The sequence below is a fragment of the Danio aesculapii genome, chromosome 5 (assembly GCF_903798145.1).
Source record: "Danio aesculapii chromosome 5, fDanAes4.1, whole genome shotgun sequence".
Lineage (NCBI taxonomy): Eukaryota > Metazoa > Chordata > Actinopteri > Cypriniformes > Danionidae > Danio > Danio aesculapii.
The window spans coordinates 9,335,724-9,356,499 of NC_079439.1; the positions used below are offsets into that span (position 1 = coordinate 9,335,724).

Below are 20,776 nucleotides of genomic sequence, written 5' to 3' on the forward strand. Positions count from 1 at the left end.
GCGGATGCCCTTCCAGCCGCAACCCATCTCTGGGAAACATACACACACACTCATTCACACATACACTACGGACAATTTAGCCTACCCAATTCACCTGTACCACATGTCTTTGGACTGTGGGGGAAACCCGGAGGAAACCCACACGAACGCAGGGAGAACATGCAAACTCCACACAGAAACGCCAACTGAGCCGAGGCTCGAACCAGCAACCCAGCGACCTTCTTGCTGTGAGGCGACAGCACTACCTACTGCGCCACTGCGTCACCATAATATAATATAATATAATATAATATAATATAATATAATATAATATAATATAATATAATATAATATAATATAATATACACAAACTGCTGATCTACTGGAATTTTCATGCACAACCATCTCTAGGGTTTACAGAGAATGGTCCAAAAAAGAGAAAATATCCAGTGAGAGGCACAGGGCGCAAATGCCTTGTTGATGCCAGAGGTCAGAGGAGAATGGCCAGACTGGTTCCAGCTGATAGAAAGGCTACAGTAACTCAAATAACCACTCGTTACAACCGAGTTATGCAGAAGAGCATCTCTGAATGCACAACACGTCAAACCTTCAGGCGGATGGGCTACAGCAGTAGAAGACCACACTGGGTGCCACTCCTGTCAGCTAAGAACAGGAAACTGAGGCTACAATTCACACAGGCTCACCAAAATTGGACAATAGATAATTGGAAAAACATTGCCTGGTCTGATTCGGATGGTAGAGCCAGAATTTGGCATCATCAAGATGAAAGCATGGATCCATCCTGCCTTGTATCAACTGTTCAGGCTGATGGTGTAATGGTGTGGGGGATATTTTTTTGGCACACTTTGGGCCCATTAGTACCAACTGAGCATCGTGTCAACGCCACAGCCCACCTGAGTATTGTGGCTGACCATATCCATCCCTTTATGACCACAGTGTACCCATCTTCTGATGGCTACTTCCAGCAGGATAACGCACCATGTCATAAAGCGCGAATCATCTCAGACTGGTTTCTTGAACATGACAATGAGTTCACTTAACTCAAATGGCCTCCACAGTCACCAGCTCTCTATTCAATAGAGCACCTTTGGGATGTGGTAGAACGGGAGATTTGCATCATGGATGTCAATATGGAGCAAAATCTCTGAGGAATATTTTCAGTACCTTGTTGAATCTATGCCACGAAGGATTAAGGCAGTTCTGAAGGCAAAGAGGATCCAACCCCGGTATAAGTAAGGTGTACCTAATAAAGTGGCAGGTGAGTGCATACAGTATACATAAGGCAATATTATTATTCATATTTAAATTTCCAAGTGCTGTTCAATGGAGAGAACTTTTAAAACTAAAACTCGACTTTTAAGATAAAAAATAGGGTAAAAAAAAAAAGGTAACCAATTAAATAATGTTGCCTTATATAATGTGAAATTTGAAAAACTATTTAAAACCTAAAAACTAAATATGTCATCTTTGTTAGTAAATATGTTATATAATTAAAATGTGATGTGATAACCTAATATTTTGATGTAGATTCATTGATAATATGCTTAGAAATCCTGAAAATATTTCTTACAATTAGGCAAATTCTAATGTTCATGAAACACTACAACAACAAAAAAACTGTCATTATATTTTTATATATTTTCAGTACTTTTCCTAGGACAGAATGAAATATAATTCAGCCATTCATTCACAAGATTTATCACCATTTAAGCTATTTTAACAATTAACAGACTAACTTTAGCTCCAAGCCACCACCTTTGATCTTTAAACATAATTATACATCTCTGTCTTCTTTCATGTCACACATAAAACACTCAAAATGACTGATGTTGATGCACAAAGATCCTTGTAGTTCAATAGAGTATGATTACACTGACTCAAGAAAGAAACATTTTAATAATGCATTTTGTAATTGATCAATATTCTTACATGCATCAAAGGGTTAAATACTCTTTTACAAAACGAGATTGTGTAAGTTCAGGACTGCAACAGAACCCTGGACTTTTACAGCAAATGACCGCTCGCCTCAGCAGTGAAACACTTGGCGACATATATTAGGATAAAAACAGCCTAAACACATGCTGTATGGTAGTTTTGCATGAAGATACAAACCTTGCTCTGTGTCTGGAAAGAGGTAGTCCGGTTCAGAGCTCTTGACGTGGCTCGCAGCCAGAAACAAAACACAGTTGAACCGCAAAATCGCAACGCTGACCCGACTTGGCATGTTTCTGCAACGCGAAATGAGAAGAGCAAATAAACGCTCCGACGCCGGAGAACTGGATAAAGTCAGTCCTGAGGGGAGTTTCTGGTGAAAGCTGGAGATATTTGGGGTCAGAGAGACGGAGAAAGAAAGTGAAGGGAGAATGAGGGGAATATGATGTGGAGTGGGAGGAGAGATTGCTGTGACTGACTGACTGTCCTGCTGTGTCAGCCGGCGCGGGAGGAGAGAGATCCTCACAGCTTTCAAACAACGAGCTGACAAGAGAGGTAGGCTACTACTACACGTTTAAATGTACTTTACTTCTTCGTGAAAATCAAACAGTAAAATGTGCATATCATTTCAAAAATGTCGACGATACTTAGAACTTGAGACGCGTTTTAATTTAGGGATATTGCGCGGACACGGCTCGTTTTACGATCTGATATTACTGCTTTACGTTTGTCGGTAACTTGCAAAATAAAGTAAATAAAATAAACTATACATTTATTTTTTAAAGTTATTTTACAATTTTACATGTATATTGTATTTATAAAGTTCTCATAAAAAAACGTGTAATCATTTTGAGCGCTGCGCAACTGCGCATGCGTACTTTGTGGCTTTTTTATTGGAACGTTCAACGAGAGTACAAAAATATACAGAAAAGGTATAAATCCTATAACAACAAAAATAGATAACGGAACAAACAAAACAAAAAGATAATAAATAAAGCCAGGGGTAATATACATTGCTATAAATCATTTTAAATCTATCTTAAAGCATGGTCACAGTGATTTATAAAAGGACATATAGAACAGCGATTGTCAAAGAGGGGGTCGCGAGACAATGAGGGGGGGGGGGGGGTCCTTTGGAGATTTCCAAATATCTTATATTTTATTAAACTATTAGAATTATCATATTTTATCCATAACCTGCAGAATATAAAAACAGTTTTTAACTATTTAATAGTTACATAAAAACATGCAAATAAAAATTCATCAGCCCCTGAGGTTATTATGCTAGATGAACATCACAGCAATAGTGTTAGTTGCAGCAGATTGATTTTATGGTACAATGTTAAACTTTGACACCTTTATGGCACTCACATACATTAAAAATAAAGGCCACGACTGAACAAGGGGGTTGATCTTCAAGTGGCTCCAAGTCTCCAAAATTAAACCAAGAATAGTCTTGTGCTATAAACAACATTGTGCTCACCATTCTCATTAGTTGAGATTAATGTTAAATTAAACAAATTAATAATGATTACAAAAATAGACTGTTGCACTTTTTTGTGTCGTCAATAATCTTGTTTATATAGTTCCTATTGGTGTGTGTGCATCATTGTGTGCAATATTTGTATGCTTATAACCACCTCCAAGCATAGAGGGGGTCGCAAGTCACTGGTGTTGTTATTTTAGGGGTCATGGGCTGAAAAGTTTGAGAACCCCTGATATAGAATAGACGAGTTACTGGTTTGTAAACATTCAGGATGTGTGCGGGAGAAAACCGGGAGCGCTAGCATTTACAGCGAGGGAATCACATCTGTTTCGGTACAGAGTTTGTTGTTGTCTTAGAAATAAGTTATATTGATTACATATTATATATATATATTATTTACATAATGCTTTCGGCGTATTATAACATCTTGTCACCCAGACGAAATGACCAAACATCCTATTGCAACCAGTCTTTTTTCCAACCGGGGACCAATCAATTAAATAGACTTAAGCATCTATTTAGTTGTTAATGCATAAAAAGAGACGAAAAACCATTTAAACGCAGGCCAGTGCAGAAATACTGGTGTAAAATTTATTTTCATGTTTTAAAGACATGGTGTGGAAAAATATTATTTAATGCAGTGCTTCTTCAGATCTTAAACGTGGTGGTTTTGTATGGGATGACAATTAACCGCCCATTGCCAGATTCCTTGATTTAGGCACGTCCCTCCAACTGTCAGTTTTGACATCAGAAAAGGTGAGGAGGATGTGTAAAAACTCTCCCGAAACCCTTTTCGATCTTTCTGAATGAAATGCCTACTTTACTACATCCAGTCAGCTCGCAGCAGAAAAACAAGCCACGCCCACTGTTTTATCTTTTTTTAAACAAAAAAAAAAAACAGAATTATACAGTAATATACAAAACTATATGCCAGAGTGTACATACAAAACATACAGTAATTAAAAATTTTATATTCCTGAAGAATATTATGTTTTCTTTGCTATTAACAATGGTCTCCAAACTTGTGCAGTAGTCCTTAGTCTCTTTATGAAAGTGAACAAAATTTGCCTTTGATCTAGTCCATTTTTTATGTAGATGAAAAACTTTCCCAAAATAATAAAAGGTTGTACAAGGAAGGTAAATGTGTTACATATATTGACATAATAAATATCAAAATTTTGTGACTTGCATATGATATTTGTTTTTCTTTGAAGAAATATCCACCCAGAAAATCCTTGTGTATATACAATCACAAAACAGGTGGACAATACATTTGTTTTTCCATGGAACAACAAAAAAAAAATAAAAAATATAATAATAAAAAAATTTAATAAAAAAAAAATAATAATAAAATTAAAAATACAAATTCACAGGAATGATCAATATTCATAATAAATCTCTCTAAAACCTCTTTAGCTGGATATATACACTCACCGGCCACTTTATTAGGTACACCTTATCAGTACTGGGTTGGACCCCCATTTGCCTTCAGAACTGCCTTAGTTAAGAACAGCATAGGTACTGGAAATATTTTGGTCCATATTGACATGATAGCATTACGCAGTTGCTGCAGATTTGTCGGCTGCACAACCATAACGGAAACTCCCATTCCACGACATCTCAAATGTGCTCTATTGGATTGAGTTCTAGTGACTGTGGAGGCCGTTTGAGTACAGTGAACTCATTGTCATGTTCAAGAAACCAGTCTGAGATGATTTGCACTTTATGACATATTTTGTTATGACTTTATGATATATGGCGTTATCCTGCTGGAAGTAGCCATCAGAAGATGGGTACACTGTGGTCATAAAGGGATGGACATGGTTAGCAACAATACTCAGGTGGGCTGTGGCGTTGACACGATGATCAGTTGGTACTAATGGGCCCAAAGTGTGCCAAGAAAATATCCCCCACACCATTACACCAGCACCAGCCTGAACCGTTGAGACAAGGCAGGATGAACCGTTTATACAAGGCAGGATGCTTCCATGTTGTTGACGGCAAATTCTAAACCTACCATTTGAATGTTGCATCAGAAATCAAGACTCATCAGACCAGGCAATGTTTTTTCCAATCTTCTATCATCCAGTTTTGGTGAGCCTGTGTGAATTGTAGCCTCAGTTTCCTGTTCTTAACTGACAGGAGTGGCACCCCGTGTGGTTTTCTGCTGCTGTAGCCCATCCACCTCAAGGTTGGACGTGTTGTGCGTTCAGAGATGCTCTTCTGAAAATCCCAGTAGATCAGCAGTTTCTGAAATACTCAGACCAGCCCATCTGGCACCAACAACCATGCCACGTTCAAAGTCACTTAAATCACCTTTCCTCCACATTCTGATGCTCGGTTTGATCTGCATCAGATCATCTTGGCATGTCTACATACCTAAATGCATCGAGTTGCTGCCATGTAATTGGTTGATGAGAAATTTTCGTTAACGAGCTGTTGGACGTGTGTACCTAATAAAGTGGCCGGTGAGTGTACAATGTAAAATTTTAAATGTAACTTCTTTTACTTTATTATTGAAACAATATATTTCAAAGGAACGCCAAGTTTTTTTCTAATTTAGAGTATATTTATAAATGCATTGGTCCATTTAAGTTTTTATAACTGTATCACGTTATAATATTTCTAATATATTTATTAGTATAACTTGTTTAATAATATCAAAGTCTCTTAAAAAAAGTTTTTTAATATATATTTTCCTTCTAATGTCTAATTTCCAGCAGGAGTTGAGCTTTTTGTCCACATGTTTATCATACACTTAAAAAATAGTTATCATGACGTTGGGTCAAATATGGACAAACACAATTAGGTGCAATTTTATTTTATTAGAAAAATAACCCACTGGCTGTCAATATTTGTCCCAACATTGGGTTACGTCAAACAAGCAATTTTCGAGTGTAAAGGAATCACGTCTCTTCAGAACACTTAAAAAAAACAGCTTTATTTATATGGATTCTCCATGAATGTGGATTTTTTTTTTGTCCTTTATGAATATTCTGAAGTATTAGAGTTAAAAAAAAACTTTCTGTCACAGGTCGGTTCACTCACAAATGCACAGGAGTTATCAAAAAGCACTTACTACAGGAACATCAAACACAGGTAGGACATGGAGATGTGACAGACAGAGAACGAACTGAACTCAGGGATATAAATACACATGACTGATCTGAATACAAACAGGGGAGAGACACAGGTGGAACTGATGACTGGCGGGAAAACTGAACAAAGGAATCACATGACAATAACAGAAAGCACATGGAACACAACGCATAACACAACAAACACATGGCGCATAACACAACGAAGTCACCAGACTATGACACTTTCGTAATAGGGTCAGAAATCATTTAGATTTGGTTAAAAGCAACTTCATTTTTGTTTAAAAGATTTTTGATCATATAATAATTATAAATTAACACAGAATGTTCGTTTTGGGGTGAACTAACCCTACAAAAATGGATTATTGTTGATTTCTGGTGACTAATTGCACTGTATACTGTACACTTGTCAGCATTTGAAGATCTGTAATGCAAAATAATTTAACTTTGATGTAACCAAAGTAAGTTGGTTAGGGATTTCTGTTTAGGGATTCTGAATAAATCAAAAACCTTATGATTAGGCTACCACAAGTACTAACAACTACAAACCCACCTGAAAAATGATTAGAAATTCTAATAATAAGTTATAATAAAAATTTATCATTCATTAATTCTTTTCTTTTTGGCTTAGTCCCTTTATTAATCAGGGGTCGCCACAGCGGAATGAACCGCCAACTCATCCAGCATATGTTTTACACAGCGAATGCCCTTCCAACCCAACACCAGGAAACACATACACTCTTGCATTCACACCCACACATACGCTACAACCAATTTAGCTTATTCAATTTACCTATAGCGCATGTCTTTGCACTGTGGGGGAAACCGGAGCACCCGGAGGAAACCCACTCCAACACAGGGAGAACATGCAAACTCCAAACAGAAATGGCAACTGACCCAGCCGGGGCTCGAAGCAGTGACTTTCATGCTGTGAGGCGAAATCGCTACACACTACGCCACCGTGTCGCCCCTAAAATAATGATTATAAATTTTAATTAGTAATGTATAGTTAATACCAGTGTTTTTAACCATACTATAGTAAAGTACTTGAGTTAGTCTGGTGTGGTGATTCTATAGTTGGTGTTGTAATACAGCTACAGTCAATGTGCGAATTAGACATTGACCATCGGGGAGGGGTCAACTTTTTTCGGTAGTAGTTTGGTAAAACATGCTTCAGTGAATCAAATTTATTAATGTATTTTAATTACTTCTAATTTATTAATAAAATGTATAAATTAATAAAATGTTTTCAGTCTTTTGAGGGATATTATGTGACTAGTGAGGTTACTGCAGGTCAAACTATACAAATTATGTGTCTAATCTTTCTTTTTTAGGCTACATGCAGATATTAACACCTATTTTACAAAAAACATATTTTGTGAATGCTTAAGATGTCTTATGGTGCTCTAGGACTGCCAGTTTCACACTGTTGAATAATATTTTTCCTAGCATTGAATGGCGCATTATACATTCACAATGGTATAAACCATTATAGGGGGATTAAATGTATAATTATATTATACATTTTTAATAAGTAATATTTACGATATAGATCAGTGATCAGAGAAAGCTATTTCTTACTATTAAAGGGCTGACCCTCCTATACATCTTGTTTTCATGTACTTCATGGGGGATCAAGCGTTAATTAGGGATCAAGCGTTAATTACCCCCCCTGTAATTCACACCCTGGCTACAGAGCTATATAAACAATTTACCCAAAGCTATACTAAGTTTTCTACAACTAGGTATAATATACTACAATACACCACGGATTAGTGTAAAACTGAAGTATACTACATTATTTTTAAATAGTTTATCAGTTCATACTACAGTATACTGTAGCTTTAATTAACAAAATGGTGTAAATACTACAGAATGAAGGAACTACGGGATAATAATACACTTTCATGAGGGTATATTGTAGGCTCTGTGAGTCAAATTGTTCTGTTCTGGATAAAAAAAACGTTTGCTAAATGTGTAAATTTAAACCTGAATTTTTTTATATTGACCTGTTGATGGTGTTGAGAAAAGTCCATGTCCTTATTTACCATCTTTACGGTCAAAGTCCTTCTTGTGCGTAAGTTCACCAAACAACCATAAGATGGCGCACCTTTCTATTGTTCCCGCTGAACTTTGTTCTACATTTCTTTACAGGTCTAGGATGTCTTCCAGCATTGCTATTTCTCAATCTCAGTGTAAAGGCTGCAGAAGTTCCTCAAACGGACTTTTAAACACCTTCAGTAGAAGAACCATGTTAAGGGTCAGTGGAGTATGACAGAGAGGAGCATTTTCTGCTTTGTGTCCTGTAGAGCTGCTGTCTGTTCATGAAACCGGGTGAGTTGATTTATTCCTTGAGAAAACGAAAGCTTAGTTTCATTTGTTTGTGTGATATATTGCTTTGAAAAAGTGAACAAATGCCATAGTAATTGATAGTAAATATGATCGTGTTTTTGAACAAAACCAAGCTAATAATACTGGATAGAATTTACAGCACTTTGTTATTGAATTCTACAGTAGTATTAACTATAGTGAACTGTAATAAATACTGTAGTATACTGTAGTTTTTGCTACACAACAGGTTTTCCACAGTTCACTACAGTTAATACTACTGTATGCTTTGAAAAAGTGGACAAATGCCATAGTAATTTATAGTAAATATGATCGTGTTTGTTTTCAACCATACAAAGTGAATTATACTGTATATATTGTAGACTTTACAACACTTTATTGAATGCTACTGTAGTATTAACAATAGTTAACTGTTAAACTGTAATAAATACTGTAGTATACTGTAGTTTTTCTACACAACGGGTTTACTACAGTTCACTACAGTTAATACTACAGTATGCTTTGGAAAAAGTGAACAAATGCCATAGTGATTTATAGTACAAATGATCGTGTTTGTTTTCAACCATACAAAGTGAACTATACTGTATATATTATAGAATTTACAACACGTATTTATTGAATGCTACAGTTGTATTTACTATAGTGAACTGTTAAACTGTAATAAAAACTGTAGTATAGTGCACTTTTTGCTACACAACGGGTTTACTACAATTCACTACAGTTAATACTACAGTATGCTTTGAAAAGGTAAACAAAAAATGCCATAGTAATTTACAGTAAATATGATTGTGTTTTCAACCATACAAAGTGAATTATACTGTATATATTTTAGAATTTACAACACGTATTTATTGAATGCTACAGTTTTATTTACTATAGTGAACTGTTAAACTGTAATAAATACTGTAGTATAGTGCACTTTTTGCTACACAACAAGTTTACTACAGTTCATACTATAGTATGCTTTAAAAAAGTGAACAAATGCCATAGTAATTTATAGTAAATATGATCGTGTTTGTTTTCAACCACAATGTGAATTATACTATATATTACATACACGTATTTATTGAATGCTACAGTAGTATTTACTATAGTGAACTGCTAAACTGTAATAAATACTGTAGTATGCTGTAATTTTTCCCTACACAAGTTTATTACAGTTCACTACAGTTAATACTACAGTATGCTTTGAAAAAGTGAAAAAAATGCCATAATAATTTATAGTAAATACGATCGTGTTTTCAACCATACAAAGTGAATTATACTGTATATAATACTGAATTTACAATATATTGTTATTGAATGCTGCTGCAGTGTTAACTATAGTGAACTGTAAAGCTGTAATAAACATTGTATTATACTGTAGTTTTTAAAATATACCCCATATTTGAGGAAAACGTAGTACAGTAGTTGTCAATTTGTTTATACTGCAATAATTGCATGAACATGGTGACTATAGAATTACCACAAATTAAGTCAAGTACTTGTGCTATATAGCTTTGAAAAAGTGAAGAAATGCCATAGTAATTTATAATATATACCATAGTGTTTTCAATCATACAAAGCAAATTATACTGTATGTATTATACAATTTACAACACATATTTATTGAATGGTACTGTAGTGTAATGATGTGTCAGTGAACTGTAATAAATACTGTAGTATACTGTAGTTTTTGTTACACAACAGGTTATACTATTATTATTATTATTATTATGTTTTTTTACCAGTAAAGACACATTGAGATTAAAAATCTCTTTTACAAGAGCGTCCTGCCCAAGATTAGGCAGTACACGTCACATGGGTCTAACAAATAACAAACAAAAAACAATTGAATCATGAATCGCACATTGATAAACAAACTATTAAAAACATCTACAAGCCTGTGTTTCAATTTCTAAATCATTTATACCTTTTATAAAAGCATTTAGTGAAATCAGTTCTTTAAACTGCAACTTTCTTTGTAGATTATTTCCATATGCGTATTTATAAGCCTTTTCCCCCATCTCAGTCCGCACTTTAGGAACAGACAGTGAATAAATATCCTGTGACCGAAGGCCACAGTTAGGGACATGTTTTTTACAAATGTAATTCTGGAGATATGATTGGAGTAAATCTAATAGATTTGTAAATAAAGATATGCCAATGCTTGAGCCTGCGAATAGACAAAGCAGACCAACCTACTGTTATGGAAGCAGACGGACAAACAAGGTGAGTAGATGAATAACGGTGTTTATTTACAACAGTGAGCACACAAGGAGAAACGATGATAAGTGACTGGGTTTTGGTTGTGTTGAGGATCCTTTGAGGCAGATTGGATGACAGACACCGAGGGAGACCGAATGCACACACCAGAGGGCTTGAGGGGAAGACAGACTGACGATAAACACAAGGCAGACAGGATACCGGGAACACTGGACAGACTAGGAGAAACAGAGAGTAGGTAAGTACAATATTTCTGAGATCGAGGGTTAGTGATTACCAGGAGGTGTTCACTCAGAGTCCGCTTCGTAGGAACGAGACCGGACACTGAGTGAAGTGAGGTGTGTGCTTATATAGTGTGTCTGAGTGATTGGGTGCAGCTGTGCGTGGTTAATACTCAGGTGAAGGTGATCGTTGCGTGATGCTGGTGGAAGAGCCTGGCCAATCCGTGACATTACCCCCCCTCCCCAGGGCCCGCTCCTGAGGGCCTAAACCTCCGACGCCGTGGTGGTCTACCACGTCCACGAGGTGCTGGGAACTCAGGGTGATTGGAGTGGAACTCCTCCATAAGTGCGGGATCCAATATATCTGATCTGGGGACCCAAGACCTTTCCTCTGGACCATATCCCTCCCAGTCGACAAGGTACTCCAGATGACCACCACGACGTCGGGACCGCAGGATGTCCTTGACCTTGTAGATGGACCCTTCTTCCAACATCAGTGGGGGAGGAGGTTCCTCTTCATGGCCAGGCTCTGTGGAGGGAATCAGAGGGTCGTGAAAGGGTTTGAGGAGTGACACGTGGAATGTGGGGTGGATTCTGTATTGTGGTGGTAACTGTAATTTAAACGTGACGGGGTTGACCTGTTCCAGGATGGTGAAGGGACCAACAAATCTGGGACTTAGTTTTCGGGAGGGCAGTCGCAAGCGGATATCTCGGGTGGAGAGCCAGACTTTCTGCCCTGGAGTATAGATGGGACCTGGACTCCTCCTTTTATCTGATACCTCCTTTGCTCTGCGTACTGCCCTCTGGAGATGGTGATGAGCGTCGTCCCAGACCCTCTCGCTCTCCCGGAACCAGTAATCCACTGCGGGGACATCAGATGGTTCGCCATCCCAGGGAAAGAGTGGAGGTTGAAATCCTAGGATGCACTGGAATGGCGTAAGTCCGGTGGTAGGTTGCCGCAGTGAATTCTGGGCGTATTCCGCCCAGCCCAGAAACTGGCTCCAGGAGTTTTGATGACCGTGACAGAAGGTCCTGAGGAACCGCCCCACTTCCTGAATTTCTCTCGGTCTGGCCGTTGGTCTGTGGGTGGTAGCCAGACGAGAGGCTTACGGTCACACCTAGGAGTCTGAAGAAGGCTTTCCATAGTCTGGAGATGAATTGGGGTCCTCGGTCCGAGACTATATCTTCTGGTACTCCAAAATTTCGAAAGACATGGTTGAACAGGTTTTCGGCGGTCTCTAGGGCTGTGGGCAGACCCTTCAATGGAATTAAACGACAGAACTTAGAAAATCGATCTACAATGACTAAAATACAAGTATTACCTTCGGATGATGGGAGATCTGTCATGAAGTCAACTCCTAGGTGTGACCAGGGGCGGTTCGGAATGGAGTTTACCTGCAGGCAGATGGCGAGGACTCTTTGACATAGCGCATTCCCTACAGCCTTGGACGTATCTCCTCACATCCCTCGCCATGTTCGGCCACCAAAAGCGTTGGGAAAGCAACGAGAGGGTGTTGTTGGCCCCGGGATGCCCTGTGCCCAAAGATGTATGGCTGGAATGAATAAGATCTACCCGTTGGTTTTCAGGAATGAAGCGTCGATTGGGGGGACAGCCCGGCGGAATCCTCGAGTCTGGAGTGGCGACGACTGTAGGAGCGGACCAGGTGATGGGACAAACAGAAATTTGTTCTGGGAGGATCTTGGCTGGTGTTTCTATGATTTCTGGCTGATCATAAATTCTGGAAAGGGCGTCTGCTCGGACGTTCTTTGATCCTGGTCGGTAAGAGATTGAGAATTGGAATCTGGAGAAGAACAAAGACCACCGGGCCTGACGAGGACAGAGTCTTTTGGCTTCTTTGAGGTACTGTAGATTTTTATGGTCAGTAATCACCTGGAATGGATGTTTGGCTCCCTCCAGCCAGTGTCGCCATTCCTCTAGAGCGAGCTTGATCGCTAGTAGTTCTCGATTCCCGATGTCATAGTTCCTTTCCGCCGGGCTGAGTTTCCTGGAGAAATAGGCGCATGGATGGAGTAATGCTGGTGTACCGTGGTATTGAGACAGAATGGCTCCCACTCCAGTGGTCGACGCATCCACTTCTACCACGAAAGGTAGGTCAGGATCAGGGTGAGTCAGGAGTGGAGCTTGAGTGAAGGAGTGTTTGAGATTGTGGAAGGCTGCGGCGGCTTCGGGAGGCCAGGAGAGTTTCTTGGGTTGTTTTCGGAGTAGGTTGGTCAGCGGAGCGGTGATGAGACTGTAGTTGTGGATGAAACGTCGATAGAAATTGGCAAATCCTAGAAATCGTTGGAGTTCTTTAATGGTTGTGGGTTCTGGCCAGGAAACAACGGATTTGACCTTTATTCAGGACTCGATAGTCTATACAAGGCCGCAACCCTCCATCCTTCTTGGCCACGAAGAAGAAACTTGAGGCCGCGGGTGATGTGGACTGACGAATATACCCCTGACTCAGAGCCTCATGAATATACTCCTCCATGGCCTTAGTTTCCGGAAGGGACAACGGGTAGATCCTACCTTTGGGCATAGGAGCATCCGGAAGCAGGTCTATTGCGCAGTCCCATGGCCGATGTGGAGGTAGCTGGGAAGCTCTCTTGGGGCAAAATACGTCCTCGTATGCGGAGTAGATTTTCGGGATCTGGATGGATCGTTTATCGACTGGACTTTCGACAGACGTGACGTAGACGGTAAGGGGTCTCTGAAGTTGAACGGGTAAGTCGGGAAAACAACTGGATCTGCAGTCTTCACCCCATCTCTTTATTTCTCCTGTGCCCCAAGAGAGGATGGGATCGTGCTTCACCAGCCATGGGCGCCCTAGGATGATATCCATAGATGCACCCTCCAGAACCAGAAATTGAATCTCCTCTTTGTGGAGCAATCCCACTTGGAGATTGATAGGTTCACATTTACGATGGATACGTGCCTGGGAATGTATATTGTTGGTTATGGGTTGAATCTGGTAGACGTGCGTCGAGGCTTCGGTGTTAAGCTGGAGGTGGCGACAGAGGGCGTATGAGATAAAATTTCCAGCTGACCCGGAGTCGATGAGGGCCGTGACTGAAACAGATACAGAAGGGGTAGTTAACTGGACATTGGTGGTGAGAGGATGCATTTTTTCAATGGGAGAACTGAATACACTCACCAAGGGACGTGCTGGACGAATGGGACAGTCCAGTCTGACATGTCCTTCGGCTCCACAGTACATACACAGACCCCGGGTCAGCCTCCTCTGTCGCTCAGCGATTGTGAGTCTACCAGATTCTACGATCATTGGTTCTGGTTCTGGAGGGACGGCTGGCTCTGGCGAACGGAGGAGTGCTTGGGGTACTGGCGGAAGATCATGCTGGTAGACCCTCAGACGATCAGAACAGCGGAGAGAATGTTGAATGAATTTCTCCAACCCCATGGTATCGTCGAGGGCTGCCAGTTGTAATCGGAGGCTGGGCTCCAATCCGAGCCGGTAGGTGGTGAGGAGAGATCGCTCATTCCATCCACTAGCAGCAGCCAGAGTGCGGAATCGGAGCGCATAATCCTGAGTGGACATGGCTCCCTGTTTGAGATGGTATAACTGTTCTCCGGCTGCTACTTCTGCATCTGCGCGACCAAAAACCTCCTTAAAATATTTGGTGAACATTTGAATGGAGCTTGTTACCGGCCCAGACTGTTGCCAGATGGTTTCTGCCCACCGAAGAGCCGATCCAGAGAGAAGGGAGATGATGAACGCAATTTTGGACCGATCTGTGGGATATAACTCAGGTTGCATGGTAAATACCAGTGAACATTGTAACAGAAAACCATTGCACTCCTCCGCCCCGCCAGAGTAGGGCGCTGGTCGAGCCATGGGACTGGATGAGTGGGTGGACGGTGAAGAAGTGCTCGGTGCTGGTGGTGCTTCGGGAAGTGGAGCAGATGGTGACAAGACTCTCTTCAGCGAGTCCACCAACTCCTGAATGGGATCGTGAGTGCTCATGCTGTTGATTGTAGTTGGTCCGGTCTTCTGTTATGGAAGCAGACGGACAAACAAGGTGAGTAGATGAATAACGGTGTTTATTTACAACAGTGAGCACACAAGGAGAAACGATGATAAGTGACTGGGTTTTGGTTGTGTTGAGGATCCTTTGAGGCAGATTGGATGACAGACACCGAGGGAGACCGAATGCACACACCAGAGGGCTTGAGGGGAAGACAGACTGACGATAAACACAAGGCAGACAGGATACCGGGAACACTGGACAGACTAGGAGAAACAGAGAGTAGGTAAGTACAATATTTCTGAGATCGAGGGTTAGTGATTACCAGGAGGTGTTCACTCAGAGTCCGCTTCGTAGGAACGAGACCGGACACTGAGTGAAGTGAGGTGTGTGCTTATATAGTGTGTCTGAGTGATTGGGTGCAGCTGTGCGTGGTTAATACTCAGGTGAAGGTGATCGTTGCGTGATGCTGGTGGAAGAGCCTGGCCAATCCGTGACACCTACCCTAGTATACAACACACAATGATGAGTAAGGGATTTAAAATTAGTTATAAATCTTACTGCACAATGGTAAACAGTATGCTTTGAAAGAGTAAAAAAATGCCATAGTAATTTACAATAAATACTATAGTGTTTTGTTTTCAACCACAAAGCGAATTATACTGTATATATTATAGAAGTTACAACACTTTGTTATTGAATTCTACAGTAGTATTAACTATAGTGAACTGTAATAAATACTGTAGCATACTGTAGTTTTTGCTACACAATAGGTTTATTACAGTTCACTACAGTTAATACTACAGTATGCTTTGAAAAAGTGAATAAATCTCATAGTAATTTATAGTACATACGATAGTGTTTTCATTTATACAAAGTGAATTATACTGTATATATTAAAGAATTGACAACACTTTGTTTTTGTTTCATATCATATGTCATGTGTTATTGTTATTAAATAAGTGCTTATTTTACACTAATGTGAATAGTTGCTGCATGACAGTGTTTTCTAAATGCATTTGATGTGTTTTTGGGCCAGTGTTGTGGTGAATGTGTTGAAGGTCTTGTCATGGAGGGCTACTGGGCGGTTTTGTTCTCCGTGCTGAAGGTTTGGTTCAGCTGTGTTATAGTCCTGATCATGTTTCCTGCAATGTTTGGGATCTCGCTGGGCATCACTGAGACCTACATGAAGCTCCTTATCAAAACCTTAGAGGTAAGTACTGTATGCCTTTTTTTTCTGTGTGAGAAACAGTAAAGCTGAAATAAAATAAATATATTGAATTAAAAAACGTAATGAAAAAGGTCCCTGGCAAAATGATTAATCTTTGAGTTAAAATAGTAAATATATATATTTTTTAAAAATGATAATGAACTAAAATGAATTAAACAAGAAATAAAAATAATAAAATAATTCATTAATTTTCCTTTGGTTTAGTGTCTGATATTTTTTTCAGAGGTTGCCACAGCACAATGAACCGCCAACTATTCCAACATACAGTTGAAGTCAGAATTATTAGCTTTATTTTCCTTTTTTTAATATTTCCCAAATGATGTTTAACAGAGCAAGGAAATTTTCACAGTATGTCTGATCATATTTTTTCTTCTGGAGAAAGTCTCATTTGTTTTATTTCGGCTAGAATAAAAGCAGTTTTAATTTTTTAAACACCATTTTAAGGTCAAAATTATTAGCCCCGTAAGCTATATGTTTTTATCACCATATAATTAATATTAATAAATATAAAATAGTTTATTTTATTTTACAGAAAACAATTAAAAATGACAATCAAAGAAACTAAAATATTTGATTAAAAATTGTGTTGGCAAATAGAAAACATTTTCTAAATCCTGGAATCCAATACAATTTTTATTGGTAATTCTGACTTGTAACTACTCATAATCTACAGTAAATGAGTTTGGTGAGCTCTATAATTTCTATCTCTATCTCTATCCCTCTCTTTAATATTTTTTTCAACAATTACATTATGCTGTATGTGATTCTCTGTCTATTGTAGTGTATGTAATGTTATGTGTATATATATATATCTATAATATATTCTGTATATTATAAAACAGAGTTGAAGTCACATTTCTAATCATAATAGTTTTAATAACTCATTTCTAATAACTGATTTATTTTATCTTTGTCATGATGACAGTAAATAATATTTGACTAGATATTTTTCAAGACACTTCTATACAGCTTAAAATGACATTTAAAGGCTTAACTAGGTTAATTAGGTTAACTAGGCAGGTTAGGGTAATTAGGCAAGTTATTGTATAACGATGGTTTGTTCTGTGTAGACAATCTGAAAAAAATTAGCTTAAAGGGGCTAATAATTTTGACCTTAAAATGGTTTTAAAAAAATTAAAAACTGCTTTTATTCTAGCCGAAATAAAACAAAAAAGACTTTCTCCAGAAGAAAAAATATTATCAGATATACTGTGAGAATTTCCTTGCTCTGTTAAACATCATTTTAATAAAATTCAAAGGGAGGCTAATTCAACTGTATATATTTAACATAATTAAAAATTGTCATGGGCGACACTGTGCCTCACAGCAAGAAGGTCGCTGGTTTGAGTCCCGGCTGAGGCTGGGGTGGCATTTCTGTGTGGAGTTTGCATGTTCTCCCAATGTTGGCATGGGTTTCCTCCGGGTGCTCCGGTTTCCCTCACAGTCCAAACACATGCACTATAGGTGAATTAGATTAACTAAATTGGTCAAAGTGTAAGAGTGTGTGTGTGAATAAGAGAGTGTATGGGTGTTTCCCAGAACTGGGTTATGGCTGGAAGGGCGTCCAGTAAAACATATGCTGGAATAGTTGGTGGTTTATTCCGCTGTGGTGACCCCTGATAAATAAGGGACTATGCTGAAGGAGAATGAATGAATGAATGAATGAAAATTGTAATGAAATGAAAACCATAAAAATAAATGGTCTTAATGTAAATCAACTGCATTTTGTTTCAAATACTAGAAATAATAATTTTAAAAGATTAAATAAAAATGACTAACTTTCTCTACTACTTATTGCTGTGATGCTTCCTTTTTTTCTTGTTGACCTCATTTAATCTTGGTGGGTTATTTTGTAATATAGTAACCAAAGACCAAATGTCGATTTCGTATTCAATCTGATTCCTTTATAGCATTTAACACCCAATTTTCATGCTGTCAGTTTCCAAAAAATCAAACAGAAGCATACCCTACATCAAATAAAGTCCAGTTGTGTCAAATAATTTTGCATACATGAAACGCTCCATGGGCGACACGGTGGCTCAGTGGTTAGCAATGTCTCTTCACAGTAAGAAGGTTGCTAGTTGGAGTCCTGACTGTTTCATTTCTGAGTGGAGTTTGCATGTTCACCCCGTGTTGGTGTGGGTTTCCTCCGGGTGCTCCGGTTTCCCCCTCAGTCCAAAGACATGCGCTGTAGGTGAATTGAACAAACTAAATTGCCCATAGTGTATGTGTGTGAATGAGTGTGTATGGATGTTTCCCAGTACTGGGTTGCAGCTGGAAGGGCATCAATGCGTAAAACATGCTGGATAAGTTTGGCGGTTCATTAAGCTGTGGCGACCCTTGATTAAAAAAGGGAATGAGCCGAAGGAAAATAATTGAATGAATGAAACGCTCTATGTAATCTATTCTGTTATGAGATCACAAAAGTGCATGTACTACATTTAATAAAACTGTATTAAAGTTTAAGAGTTACAGCGGAAAAAGGTCTTACATCTCCCTTCGGGGTTTCTCAGTAGTGGAAGTCGCTATAGTAGTGTAAACTTAGAGCACAGTGAATGGGAGAGTACAACAAATAATTCTTTTACAGTCCTATTTGCTGAAATAATATAAGAAAAACTCCATGATGGTGTTATGAAGACTTGCAGAAAAAGGACAAAAATAGTGTGAGACAGATAACCACAGCTAGAAGAGAGAACAACGTCAAATTTACTGTCCTGCCCCATAGACACTGCATTAGAAAGCCTCACATAAGTGGTAATTTTTTTTGTAATTTAATGCAAAGATTATATAATACATAAGTAAATATAAATACATTCACTGGCCACTTTATTAGGTACAACTGTCCAACTGCTCGTTAACGTAAATTTCGAATCAGCCAATCACATCGCAGCAACTCAATGCAATTTGGCATGTAAACATGCTCAAAGCGATCTGCTGCAGTTCAAACGGAGCATCAGTATGGGCAACAAAGGTGATTTAAGTGACTTTGAATGGGGCATGGTTGTTGGTGCCAGACGGGCTGGTCTGAGTATTTCAGAAACTGCTGATCTACTGGGATTTTCACGCACAATCTCTAGGGTTTACAGAGAATGATCTGAAAAAAAGGGAAAGTGAGCGGCAGTTCTGTGAGCGCAAATGCCTTGTTGATGCCAGAGATCAGAGGAGAATGGCCAGACTGGTTCCAGCTGATAGAAAGGCTACAGTAACTCAAAAATCACTCGTTACAACCGAGCTATGCAGAAGAGCATCTCTGAACGAACAACACATCCAACCTTGAGGCAGATGGGCTACAGCAGTAGAAGACCACACCAGGTGCCACTCCTGTCAGCTAAGAACAGGAAACTGAGGCTACAATTCACACAGGATCACCAAAATTGGACAATAGAAGATTGGAGAAACGTTGCCTGGTCTGATGAGTCTCAATTTCTGCTGTGAAATTCAGATTGTAGGGTCAGAATTTGGCATCAACAACATGAAAGCATGGATCCATCCTGCCTTGTATCAACAGTTCAGGCTGGTGGTGGTGGTGTAATGGTGTGGGGGATATTTTCTTGGCACACTTTGGGCCCAGTAGTACCAATTGAGCATCGTGTCAACACCACAGCCTACCTGAGTATTGTTGCTGACCATGTCCATCCCTTTATGACCACAGTGTACCCATCTTCTGATGGCTACTTCCAGAAAGATAATGCATCATGTCATAAATCGCGAATCATCTCTGACTGGTTTCTTAAACATGTCAATAAGATTACTGAACTCAAATGGCCTCCGCAGTCATCAGAGCTCAATCCAATAGAGCACCTTTGAGATGTGGTGGAACGGGAGATTCGCATCAATAATCTCTGAGGAATATTTCCAGTACCTTGTTGAACCCATGCCACGAAGGATTAAGGATATTCTGAAGGCAAAAGCGGATCCAACCAGGTACTAGTAAAGTGTACCTAATAAAGTGGCCGGTGAGTGTATACATATGTGTTTTTTTATCTAAATATTAAAAAGTTCCAAGGATTTAAGATGATGATGACTGTTAAACGCGTCATAACAGTCTTATGAAAAGGGTCCATTGCACACACTAATCAAAGGGAAATGAAGCCATTTTGTTGGCAAATGCACAATGTGGCTTAATCAGATGATGTACTGTATATTTCTCAAACTGAAATGTGCTGTGTCATCATCACTATGGTAACGGTCCTTTGACCTGTGATTCATTATGCAATTTTAACTCCTATAGTCAGGAAGAAATGCAGAATATATTATGTTTTGTCTGGTG

General features: G+C 39.0%; 2 protein-coding genes across 2 annotated transcripts in view; one reads left to right on the forward strand and one right to left on the reverse strand.

Annotated features, from left to right (window-relative positions):
• The window catches only part of adamts12 (ADAM metallopeptidase with thrombospondin type 1 motif, 12), an 83,364-nt gene extending 80,967 nt beyond the window's left edge, over nt 1–2,397 (reverse strand). The window contains exon 1 of the mRNA XM_056457337.1: nt 2,113–2,397. Within this exon, the coding sequence (XP_056313312.1) occupies nt 2,113–2,224 (112 nt within the window). The 5' untranslated portion in view covers nt 2,225–2,397. The remainder of the gene's footprint in view (nt 1–2,112) is intronic.
• A 6,281-nt stretch (nt 2,398–8,678) lies between these two features.
• agpat9l (1-acylglycerol-3-phosphate O-acyltransferase 9, like) overlaps nt 8,679–20,776 on the forward strand; it is a 45,990-nt gene continuing 33,892 nt past the window's right edge. The window contains exons 1-2 of the mRNA XM_056457338.1: nt 8,679–8,850; nt 16,315–16,488. Of these exons, the coding sequence (XP_056313313.1) occupies nt 16,345–16,488 (144 nt within the window). The 5' untranslated portion in view covers nt 8,679–8,850; nt 16,315–16,344. The remainder of the gene's footprint in view (nt 8,851–16,314; nt 16,489–20,776) is intronic.